Source organism: Manis javanica, chromosome 8, assembly GCF_040802235.1.
Source record: "Manis javanica isolate MJ-LG chromosome 8, MJ_LKY, whole genome shotgun sequence".
In the NCBI taxonomy this organism is placed as follows: Eukaryota; Metazoa; Chordata; class Mammalia; order Pholidota; family Manidae; genus Manis; species Manis javanica.
In genome coordinates, this window is record NC_133163.1 from 83,346,146 (window position 1) to 83,358,852 (window position 12,707).

Sequence of the window (12,707 nt, forward strand, 5' to 3'; positions counted from 1 at the left end):
ACAAACTAAGATGAATGTACACAGATAAACAGAAGTAGAAGATAAAGAGGAAGAACAGGAAAACGGGAGAGGGGAGCCAGAGAAAGTGAGTGAATGAGAGAGCAACAAGTGTGAAGTTTAACAAATCCCTGGAGTCTGTGAGGCTAGCTCCACTACTGGACATCCCAATAATCTGAGCTAATAAGCTCCTTATAAAAATATATATTTTTTATGTTCAATTATGGTAAAAAAAGAATACATACATATAAAATTAACCATCTTAACCATTTTTAAGTGTACAGTTCAGTAGTGTTAGGTATATTCACATTGCATGACAGCTCTCTAGAGCTTTTTCTTAGAAAACTGAAACTATACATATCTTTTTTTAGTAATTTTAAACATGTTTTGATTGGATTCCTAAAACATGTAATTAAAAGAGTTCAGATTAATAACATTCAGAAAGGTACAAGTATAAAAAAAGTAAAGAAACAAAATGAGATTTTGTTGTTTTTTGTCTTTTAAATTTACAAAGTTTTTTTTTTTTTGAGATAGCATCTCTCATATTTATTGATCAAATGGTTGTTAACAACAATAAAATTCAGTATAGGGGGGTCAATACTCAATGTACAATCATTAATCCATCTCAAGCCTAACTCTCGTCAGTCTCCAATATTCTGAAGCATAACGAACAAGTTCTTACATGGTGAACGAATTCTTACATAGTGAATAAGTTCTTACATGGTGAACAGTATAAGAGCATTCATCACAGAAACTTTCGGTTTTGATTACGCATTATGAATTATAAACAATCAGGTCAAATATGAATATTCATTTAATTTTTATACTTGATTTATATGTTGATCCCACATTTCTCCCTTTATTATTATTATTATTTTTATTTTAAATAAAATGCTGAAGTGGTAGGTAGATGCAAGATAAAGGTACAAAACATAGTTTAGTGTTATAGGAGAGCAATTGTAGATGATCAGGTGTGTGCCTGTAGACTATGTGTTAATCCAAGCTAGACAAGGGCAATAAACCATCCACGGATGCAGAAGATTTCTCTCAAAGCAGGGGGGAGGAGGTTCTGAGCCTCACCTCTGTTGATCCCCAATTTCTCACCTGATGGACCCCCTGCAACTGTGCCTGTCTTAGGTTGTTCCTCCCTTGAGGAATCTTACCCGTCTCTGGCTAACCAGTCATTTTCCGCGGCCATACAGGGAAATGTAAAGTTGGTAAGTGAGAGAGAAGCCATACTGTTTGAAAACGTTAGCTTTTTACTTCTTTGCAGATTTATGCCCAGTGGCTTCTATGCCCAGCACTTGTCTCGAGGTATCTTTACCACCAGGAGGAATTATGATACTCGGTAACTTCGATATGAGGCACGAATTCTATTTAAGGGTTGTAATTAGGAAGGAAGAAGAAAAGATATAGAGGTAGCATATGGAAGAAAACATGGGAGGATTGATTATTTCTTTGACATATCTTCTTGTAGAGTACCTTAAGCATGTATAGGTTTTAAACTACTAACTAATTTGTACACACATATTAACATAATAGGAATACGGTGACATAAACAAAGCAAATCTATAATTACCATCCATCTCCAGTGAAGCCAAGAAAACCATTTAGGCACCCTAGGCATTTGTGAAAATTTGTCTATGATATGATGGATATTGTCCAACTGTACTTGAACAGTCTGAGAGAAATCAGACAAATTAAAGCAGCCCATTTCTGGGATCTGTTCACCTCCCATATGTCCTTTTAACCGTAGATAGTCTATAGTCATAAGATTTTGGAGTGCTATACCTTGCACCCCTCCCAACTCCTGGTTGAGTTCCAACAATACAGATCCGGTCAAATTCGTTGTCTCACTGTATGCACATGCCAGCCTAGACATCTCCCTCCTCATTCCAATGTCAAGTCCAGGAAACAGTGGGGTGGACGCAGCCACGACCGCAGCATCGTCCAGATCCCTGTTGAGGCTTTTTGATGATCATCCCCCGGCACGAGTCCTCCAGAGAGTGCTGATGCCAGAAGCTCCTCCTCATATCGTATCTTAGTTCATTTTCTGGGTATCCAAGCTAGGCCTTGATCTTCTGCATAGAAACAAACAGACCCTTAGCCCACACTTTGACATGCCCTCTATACCACTGTGCAGAACTCATTGGAGGTCAGCACACAGGGACTTTTTTTTTTCTTCTTTTTCATTAAGAGAAAGGAATATAATCAGAAAAAGAGTACCTCCATAGCTGATCATCTGACACCCTTTAAGTGATCAACATTAAGGATATTTAAAGCATGCGTTGATCTTTGATTTACCAATAGTTTTATCCTATCAAGGAGTAATCCCCCTTTTCTTTCTTTCTTTCTTTCTTTTTTTTTAAATCTTTAATCTACACTTACATGAAGAGTACTATGTTTACTATGCTCTCCCCTATATCAGATCCCCCCTAACAACCACATTACGGTTACTGTCCATCAGCTTAGCAAAATGTTGGAGAATCCCTACTTGTCCTCTCTGTGTTCTGCAGCCCACCCTCCCCTTCCCCCCCCTCCACATGCATGCTAATATTAATACCCCCCTTCTTCTTCCCCACCCTTATCCCTCCCTGCCCACCCATCCTCCCCAGTTCCTTTCCCTTTGGTACCTGTTAGTCCATTTTGGGGTTCTGTAATTCCGCTGCTGTTTTGTTCCTTCAGCTTTTCCTTTGTTCCTATACTCCTCGGATGAATTAAATCATTTGGTATTTCTCTTCCTCTGCTTGGCTTATTTCACTGAGCATAATACTCTCCAGCTCCATCCATGTTGCTGCAAATGGTTGGATTTTTCCACTTCTTACGGCTGAGTAGTATTCCATTGTGTATATGTACCACATCTTCTTTATCCATTCATCTACCAATGGACATTTAGGTTGCTTCCAATTCTTGGCTATTGTAAATAGTGCTGTGATAAACATAGGAGTGCATCTGTCTTTCTCAAACTTGATTGCTGCGTTCTTAGGGTTAATTTCTAGGAGTGGAATTCCTGGGTCAAATGGTAGGTCTGTTTTGAGCATTTTCATGAAACTCCAAACTGCTTTCCACAATGGTTGAACTAATTTACATTCCCACCAGCAGTGTAGGAGGGTTCCCCTTTCTCCACAGCCTCGCCAACATTTGTTGTTGTTTGTCTTTTGGATGGCAGCTATCCTAAGTGGTGTGAGGTGATATCTCATTGTAGTTTTAATTTGCATTTCTGTGATAATTAGAGATGTGGAGCATCTTTTCATGTGTCTCTTGGCCATCTGTATTTCTTTTTTAGAGAACTGTCTGTTCAGTTCCTCTGCCCATTTTTTAATTGGGTTATTTGCTTTTTGTTTGTTGAGGTGTGTGAGCTCTTTATATATTCTGGATGTCAAGCCTTTATCGGATCTGTCATTTTCAAATATATTCTCCCATACTGTAGGGTTCCTTTTTGTTCTATTGATGGTGTCTTTTGCTGTACAGAAGCTTTTCAGCTTAATGTAGTCCCACTTGCTCATTTTTGCTGTTGTTTTCCTTGCCTGGGGAGATATGTTCAAGAAGAGGTCACTCATGTTTATGTCTAATAGCTTTTTGCCTATGTCTTTTTCCAAGAGTTTAATGGTTTCATGAATTACATTCAGGTCTTTGATCCATTTTGAGTTTACCTTTGTATATGGGGTTAGACAGTGGTCCAGTTTCATTCTCCTACATGCAGCTGTCCAGTTTTGCCAACACCATCTGTTGAAGAGACTGTCATTTTGCCATTGTATGTCCTTGGCTCCTTTATCAAATATTAATTGACCATTTATGTTTGGGTTAATGTCTGGAGTCTCTAGTCTGTTCCACTGGTCTGTGGCTCTGTTCTTGTGCCAGTACCAAATTGTCTTGATTACTATGGCTTTGTAGTAGAGCTTGAAGTTGGGGAGTGAGATTCCCCCCTACTTTATTCTTCTTTTTCAGGATTGCTTTGGCTATTTGGGGTATTTGGTGTTTCCATATGAATTTTTGAATTATTTGTTTCAATTCATTGAAAAATGTTGCTGGTAATTTGAGAGGGATTGCATCAAATCTGTATATTGCTTTGGGCAGGATGGCCATTTTGACGATATTAATTCTTCATAGCCATGAGCATGGGATGAGTTTCCATTTATTAGTGTCCCCTTTAATTTCTCTTAAGAGTGCCTTGTAGTTTTCAGAGTATAAGTCTTTCACTTCTTTGGTTAGGTTTATTCCCAGGTATTTTATTCTTTTTGATGCAATGGTGAATGGAATTGTTTTCCTGATTTCTCTTTCTAGTGATTCATTGTTAGTGTATAGGAAAGCTACAGATTTCTGTGTGTTAATTTTGTATCCTGCAACTTTGCTGTATTCCGATATCAGTTCTAGTAGTTTTGGAGTGGAGTCTTTAGGGTTTTTTATGTACAGTATCATGTCATCTGCAAATAGTGACAGTTTAACTTCTTTACCAATCTGGATTCCTTGTATTTCTTTGTTTTGTCTGATTGCCGTGGGTAGGACCTCCAGTACTATGTTAAATAACAGTGGGGAGAGTGGGCATCCCTGTCTTCTTCCCGATCTCATAGGAAATGCTTTCAGCTTCTCGCTGTTCAGTATAATGCTGGCTGTGGGTTTATCATATATGGCCTTTATTACGTTGAGGTACTTGCCCTCTATTCCCATTTTGCTGAGAGTTTTTTATCATGAATGGATGTTGCATTTTGTCAAATGCTTTTTCAGCATCTATGGAGATGATCAGGTGGTTTTGGTCTTTCTTTTTGTTGATGAGGTGGATGATGTTGATGGATTTTCGAATGTTGTACCATCCTTGCATCCCTGGGATGAATCCCACTTGATCATGGTGTTTGATCCTTTTGATACACTGTTAAATTCTGTTTGCTAATATTTTATTGAGTATTTTTGCATCTACATTCATCAGGGATATTGGTCCGTAATTTTCTTTTTTGGTGGGGTCTTTGCCTGGTTTTGGTATTAGGGTGATGTTGGCTTCATCGAATGAGTTTGGGAGTATTCCCTCTTCTTCTATTTTTTGGAACACCTTTAAGGAGAATCGGTATTATGTCTTCTCTGTGTGTCTGATAAAATTCCGAGGTAAATCCGTCCGGCCCCGGGGTTTTGTTCTTGGGTAGTTTTTTGATTACTGTTTCAATTTCTTTGCTCATAATTGGTTTGTTTAACTTTTGTGTTTCTTCCTTGGTCATTCTTGGGATGTTGTATTTTTCTAGGAAGTTGTCCATTTCTTCTAGGTTTTCCAGCTTGTTGGCATATAGGTTTTCATAGTAGTCTTTAATAATTCTTTGTATTTCTGTGGAGTCTGTCGTGATTTTTCCGTTCTCATTTCTGATTATGTTGATTTGTGTTGATTCTCTTTTTCTCTTACTAAGTTGGGCTAGAGGCTTATCTATTTTGTTTATTCTCTCAAAGCACCAGCTCTTGGTTTCGTTGATTTTTGCTATTGTTTTATTCTTCTCAATTTTGTTTATTTCTTGTCTGATCTTTATTATGTCCCTCCTTCTGCTGACTTTAGGCCTTATTTGTTCTTCTTTTTCCAGTTTCGATAATTGTGATGTTAGACTATTCATTTGGGATTGTTCTTCCTTCTTCAAGTGTGCCTGGATTGCTATATACTTTCCTCTTAAGACTGCTTTTGCTGCGTCCCACAGAAGTTGGGGCTTAGTGTTGTTGTTGTCATTTGTTTCTATACATTCCTTGATCTCTATTTTGATTTGTTCATTGATCCATGGATTATTTAGTAGCATGTTGTTAAGCCTCCATGTGTTTGTGAGCCTTTTTGTTTTCTTTGTAGAATTTATTTCTACTTTTATACCTTTGTGGTCTGAAAAATTGGTTCGTAGAATTTCAATATTTTGGAATTTACTGAGGCTCTTTTTGTGAGCTAGTATGCAGTATATTCTGGAGAATGTTCCATGTGCACTTGAGAAGAATGTATATCCTGTTGCTTTTGGATGTAGAGATCTACAGATGTCTATTAGGTCCATCTGTTCTAGTGTGTTGTTCAGTGCCTGTGTGTCCTTACTTATTTTCTGCCCGGTGGATCTATCCTTTGGGGGGAGTGGTGTGTTGAAGTCTCCTAGAATGAATGCATTGCAGTCTATTTCCCTCTTTAGTTCTGTTAGTATTTGCTTCACATATGCTGGTGCTCCTGTATTGGGTGCATATATATTTAGAATGGTTATATCCTCTTCTTGGACTGAGCCCTTTGTCATTATGTAGTATCCTTCTTTATCTCTTGTTACTTTCTTTGTTTTGAAGTCTATTTTGTCTGATATTAGTACTGCAACCCCTGCTTTCTTCTCACTGTTGTTTGTCTGAAATATGTTTTTCCATCCCTTGGCTTTTAGTCTGTGCCTGTCTTTGGGCTTGAGGTGAGTTTCTTGTTAGCAGCATATAGATGGGTCTTGCTTTTTTATCCATTCTATTACTCTGTGTATTTTGATTGGTGCATTCAGTCCATTTACATTTAGGGTGACTATTGAGAGATATGTACTTATTGCCATTGCAGGCTTTAGATTTGTGGTTACCAAAGGTTCAAGGTTAGCTTCTTTAGTATCTTACTGCCTAACTTAGCTCACTTATTGAGCTGTTATATACACTGTCTGGAGATTCTTTTCTTCTCTCCCTTCTTATTCCTCCTCCTCCACTCTTCATATGTTGTGTGTTTTGTTTTGTGCTCTTTTTAGGAGTGCTCTCATCTAGAGCAGTCCCTGTAGGATGCCCTGTAGAGGTGGTTTGTGGGAAGCAAAATCCCTCAGCTTTTGCTTGTCAGGGAATTGTTTAATCCCGCCATCATATTTAAATGATAGTCGTGCTGGATACAGTATCCTTGGTTCAAGGCCCTTCTGTTTCATTGCATTAAGTATATCATGCCATTCTCTTCTGGCCTGTAGGGTTTCTGTTGAGAAGTCTGATGTTAGCCTGATTGGTTTTCCTTTATAGGTGACCTTTTTCTCTCTAGCTGCCTTTAAAACTCTTTCCTTGTCCTTGATCCTTGCCATTTTAATTACTATGTGTCTTGGTGTTGTCCTCCTTGGATCCTTTCTGTTGGGGGTTCTGTGTAATTTCATGGTCTGTTCGATTATTTCCTCCCCCAGTTTGGGAAAGTCTTCAGCAATTATTTCTTCAAAGACACTTTCTATCCCTTTTCCTCTTTCTTCTTCTTCTGGTACCCCTATAATATGAATATTATTCCTTTTGTATTGGTCACATAGTTCTCTTAGTGTTTTTTCATTCCTGGAGATCCTTTTATCTCTGTCTATGTCAGCTTCTATACGTTCCTGCTCTCTGGCTTCTATTCCTTCAATGGCCTCTTGCATCTTATCCATTCTGCTTATAAATCCTTCCAGGGATTATTTCACTTCTGTGATCTCCTTCCTGACATCTGTGATCTCCCTCCAGACTTCATCCCATTGCTCTTGCATTTTTCTCTGCATCTCATCCCATTGCTCTTGCATTTTTCTCTGCATCTCTGTCAGCATGTTCATGATTTTTATTTTGAATTCTTTTTCAGGAGGACTGGTTAGGTCTGTCTCCTTCTCAGGTGTTGTCTCTGTGATCTTTGTCTGCCTGTAGTTTTGCCTTTTCATGGTGATAGAGATAGTTTTCAGACCTGGTACAAGTGATCGCTGGAAGGGCTTCCCTTCTTGTTGGTTTGTGGCCTTCCTCTCCTGGGAGAAAAGCTTGTCAGCTGTGCACAGTGAGGGCTTCCACTACCTGCCCGTTTTCTATGGAGTTTATCTCCGCTGTTGCTGTGGGTGTGGGCTGGCTGGGGCTGCTCCTCCAAAGTGGTGTAGCCCCGTTGGAGGGGGAGCGGCCGGGAGGCTATTTTTCTCCGTAAGAGGCCTCTGTGCTCCCTGTTGCCCAGCGGGTTAGAGTGCCCAGAGATCCCCAGATTCCCTGCCTCTGGTCTAAGTGTCCTGTCCTGCCCCTTTATGACCCCTTCGCAAGGTGCTGGGTTCTTGCAGGTGTGGATGTGGTCTGGATGTTGTCCTGTGTCCTCTGGTCTCTATTTTAGGAAGAGTTTTGTTTGTTATATTTTCATAGCTCTATGTGTTTTTGGAAGGAGATTTCCACTACTCTACTCATGATGCCATCTTGGCTCTTCCTCTAAATTTACAAAGTTTTTAATAAATTATATTCAGTGCTTTGGGAGGGGTACTGTAATGAACACACTTCTCAGCAGGTAACAAATCTTCTGGAAGAAATTATATGAATAGAGTATTCAAAATATTATTACACCCTATAAATCCTAATATAGTCTATTAAGGGAGTAATCTGAAATACAGACAGAGGTATATGCAAGACTTTCAAGGCAGAGGGAAAAGCTGGAGGTAATATAATTGACCAATGATGGAGGAATAACAAATACAATTATGATATAGCATATAATACAGTACTAGGCATTTGCTTAAAATTCTTTTGTACTACAACGTATAATAATAATGTGAGAAGACCCTCAAAATACAATATTCATCAAAAGGCAAGATAAAAAAGTATAGACCATAAAATCCAAATTTTCTAAATATATATCTATACTTAGGCATAGAAAAATACTAAAAATAAATATATTAAGATATTACTACTAATCACCTCCATTAGATGATCTTATGAGTGATTTCTATTTTTCTCATCTCTAGTTTCCCAAAAAAGTTTATATAATGAGCATATTTTCTGATTACTAGAAAAAAATAACATTATCATAAAGAAATAAAGTAATGAAGGATTTCACATCACAAGTGATTTAAAGTACACTCTGTTTGGAATTGGAGATGTATTTATCAACAATGTTTCAATTGTAGATGACAGAATAACAATTTAAATTTAGACTAGAGGACTAATGTAATGGCTCATTTATTAGCTAAGCTAGTAACCAAACTGAGTGGAGGGCAAAAATGTGGCAGAATTCCTAAGAGCTGGACCCAAAAACTTAAACACTGCCAAGCTTCTTCTTTAAATGTTATGTCTTCTTTTCACATATCTTTTTTCATTATTCTAGATTTGATTTTTAATAGCAAGAAATATGATTGCCAGCAGTTTCAACACATCACATTTCTAAAAGGAACTGAGGCTTGCTTATTTTTCTCTATTTTCAACTCCAACATCCTGGGAAAAAAGCTTACATTTGGTCCATTTGGTCACAGGCTCCGATCTTTATGATTCAAATGTGCCTAGGAGATTTGTCATTATGACTTGGCTCAGAAGGCCAACCTCAGAATAAACACTACTGGTGAAAGGGTCTACATGTCTTCTACATATTTACTGGAAAAGAAAGGTTTATTTTCCAGAAGAAGCAGATTCCTCATGTGGACAAACAACAGAGTAGATGTCCACTAAGAGGAGTTATTTCTTTATAGTAAAAAGAATGCCCTTTAACAAAGTTTTACATTAGATGATACAGAAAATCTTCAGTTGGAAAATCTATCTTTTCATAGGTATAGACCTAAGAGAAAGTTAGAAAGAGAAAATATTGGAATGGATATTTTTCTAAATGAACACAGTAAAAAAGAGGAATCGGGGAATCCCCAATAGAACCAGTACACATTATTTCATCAGTGGGAGAGAAAACCCACTGAAATTCCCATTTAAAATACCACTTCATTTCCCTGTATGGCCCCAGAAGACGGCTGGTTAGCCAGAGATGGGTAAGATTCCTCAAAGGAGGAACAACCCAAGACAGGCACAGTTGCACGGGGGCCATCAGGTTAGAAATTGGGGATCAACAGAGGTAAGGCTTAGAACCTCACCCCCCCTGTATTGAGAGAAATCTTCTGCATCCGTGGATGTTTTGTTGCCCTTGTCTAGCTTGGATTAATACTTAGTCTGTAGGCACAGACCTGATCATCTACCTTTGCCCTCTTAGAGCACTAAATTATGTTTTCTACTTTTATCTTGCATCTACCTACCACTTCAGCATTTTATTTAAAAAAATAAAAATAAGGGAGAAATGTGGGATTCACATATAAATCAAGTATAAAAATCAAATGAATAATCATATCTGACTTGATTGTTTATAGTTCATGATACGTGATCAAAACTGAAAGTTTCTGTGATATGACTGCCCTTGTACTGTTCACCATGTAAGAACTTATTCACTATGTAAGAACTTGTTCACCATGTAAGAACTTGTTCGTTATGCTTCAGAAGATTGGAGACTGTTGAGAATTAGGCTTGGGGTTGATTAATAATTGTGTATTGAGTCCCCTATACAGAATTTTATTGTTGTTAACAACCATTTGATCAATAAATATGAGAGATGCCCTCTCAAAAAAAAAATACCACTTCAAAACAAATTATAGAGAGGCAAGTTAAGTGCTACATAATAAACTGATACCTATGTATTTGTTTTCCAAGTACCTAACAAAAGGCTCAAAAAAATTAATGAGTGACATATGTCAATGGAAATCAAAAGAAGTAAATAAATTATCAAGCCCAATAAATTGTGAAATAAATAAGGAACATATATAAGACAATGGGAATATTGATAAACTGGTTAGATATATGTAGTATGTATAAGGATGTGTAAGGTTCAGAGTCATTTGCACTATATCTCTGAGAATGAGCCTTGGTTCCACTTTGTTAAAAAAAAAGCATGAATTAAACTTCTTAATCTGTTAATGCAAATCTCTCACTCCTTATAATAGAATATAGACATATAATAAACACCTTCCAAAACTGCAATGACACAAATCTTGCCAGTGTAACTGGAATAGTCTAATGTCAGCATCAGGAAAAGAAAGAAACTGCCTAGTTTCATATGGAAATAAGAATGAATTTTTATTCCTTTTTTCCTAATCAAAGTATAGTTGACATTAAGTAAAATACTGAAAAAAAAAAGATACTCTAAGACATATAAGAAGCAACTGCATATGGCCTGGCCTAAGAACTCTATTTTTCCAATTGTGATGGCAGGCATATCCTGGTGTGGAGAAGTAGGCATTAAGTATCAAAACCTGATATGATTAAATACGTGAATAACCCAGCTAACACTCTTGCTCTGACTCCCTGTTCATCAATTTTCTCATCATCACTTGACTTTCCAGATATTTCCCTTCAGTGAAAGAATAACTTAGGCCTACATGGAAGTTGAGGCCTCTTGCCTGATTTTTGTGTGGCAAATTAATATATTTGCATCTTGATGTACATACTTTCATCTAATATTCAGTATTCCCTTATGTAACCCACTCTGACACTGAAGAAACTCAAATTTGAAGTCTAGATCAAAGTAAATTCACCCAGGTAATGTCTCCTGGGAAACAAGCAATTGGCCTTTTCTGGGAGACACTTTTCACTGTTTCCTCCACTCATAGGCAGCTACATAATTTCCCAGTTAAGATCTAAAAACAACCCTGCTATTTTAACCTGCAACACCTATACATTAGCAAGGTACTTGGAAACTTCTGATATGGAAATAATACAAATTTAATGTTACTCTAAGTCAGTAAGGAAACTTTATAATATGCTTGTCATTTAAGAAACCCTTCTATATATACAATAAATTGACTGCATACTTTCCTCATTGCCACTTTCATTTCTTTGTTCCTGAACGTATAGATGAATGAATTTAAAAAAGGAGTAAGAACTGCATCAAAAACAGCCAGGAATTTGTCTAGGTGTGATGTGGGGTGAGGCCAGGTATACACAAAGATACAAGGACCAAAGAACAAAACCACCACCATGACATGAGTTGACAAAGTAGAGAGGGCCTTGGATAAGCCACCAGCAGAGTGCTTCTGAACAGTGATCGTGATAAAAATGTAGGAGACAACCAGTATGAAGAATGATCCCAGAGATATAAAACCACTGTTGGCTGTGACCATGAACTCTAGTCTGTAGGTATCTGTGCAGGCAAGTTTAATGAACCGAGGAAAGTCACAGTAAAAGCTGTCTATCAAGTTAGGACCACAAAATGGCAACTTTATAACAAAAACCAATTGAATCACAGAATGGAGCAAGCCAATTATCCATGCAGCAACCAGAAGCAAAATACACATTTTTTGGTTCATAATAGTCAGATAGTGAAGAGGCTTACATATGGCAACATATCTGTCAAAGACCATGGCGATGAGCAGCACCATCTCCACACCACCAATGATGTGCAGAAAGAATATTTCAGTGATGCAACCACCAAAGGAGATGATTTTATGAACATAAAATCATCTTCAGAGTGATGGCAGAAGAAACTCCCAGGTCAATGAAGGAGAGGTTGGCCAAGAGAAAGTACATGGAGGAGTGTAGGTGAGGGTCTGAAATCACAGTGAGCATAACGAGGGAGTTTTCCATCACGCTTGCCACATAAAAAGTGGATGAGAACACACAGAGGAGAAGTTGGATTTTCCAGGAATTGGTGAGTCCCACAAACAAAAATTCTGACACCATAGAGTAATTTTTTCCATCCATTGATTTATCAGCTGGAATGTTTCCAGAATAAAAAATAAAGAAACTGAAAGAATGTTAAACTGGTTCTACATTATCATGATTAATTATCAATAATTAATTACATGATAGTCACACTGTGAAGACTATACACCCCCTCAATTCCTTCTCTGGGCCTTACCATCACTAAGTTAGCATTTTTATCTATGGTCACATAAAGCAGTTGAGTCACTTCCACATGGAATATCACTGTCACCATGGCCTCCAGGACTATTCATCTACGAACAAGAGAATCGAACCACTATGAAAACATA

The 12,707-nt window shown here is 37.6% G+C and overlaps 1 protein-coding gene across 1 annotated transcript; it reads right to left on the reverse strand.

The window, feature by feature from the left end:
- Positions 1-4,683: 4,683 nt before the first annotated feature.
- On the reverse strand, positions 4,684-12,451 carry LOC108394610 (olfactory receptor 4F3/4F16/4F29-like). The gene is given in 3 exon segments (XM_073241706.1): positions 4,684-4,725; positions 11,529-12,168; positions 12,170-12,451. Coding segments are annotated over 3 exon segments (930 nt in total). The 5' UTR covers positions 12,418-12,451.
- Positions 12,452-12,707: the final 256 nt, after the last annotated feature.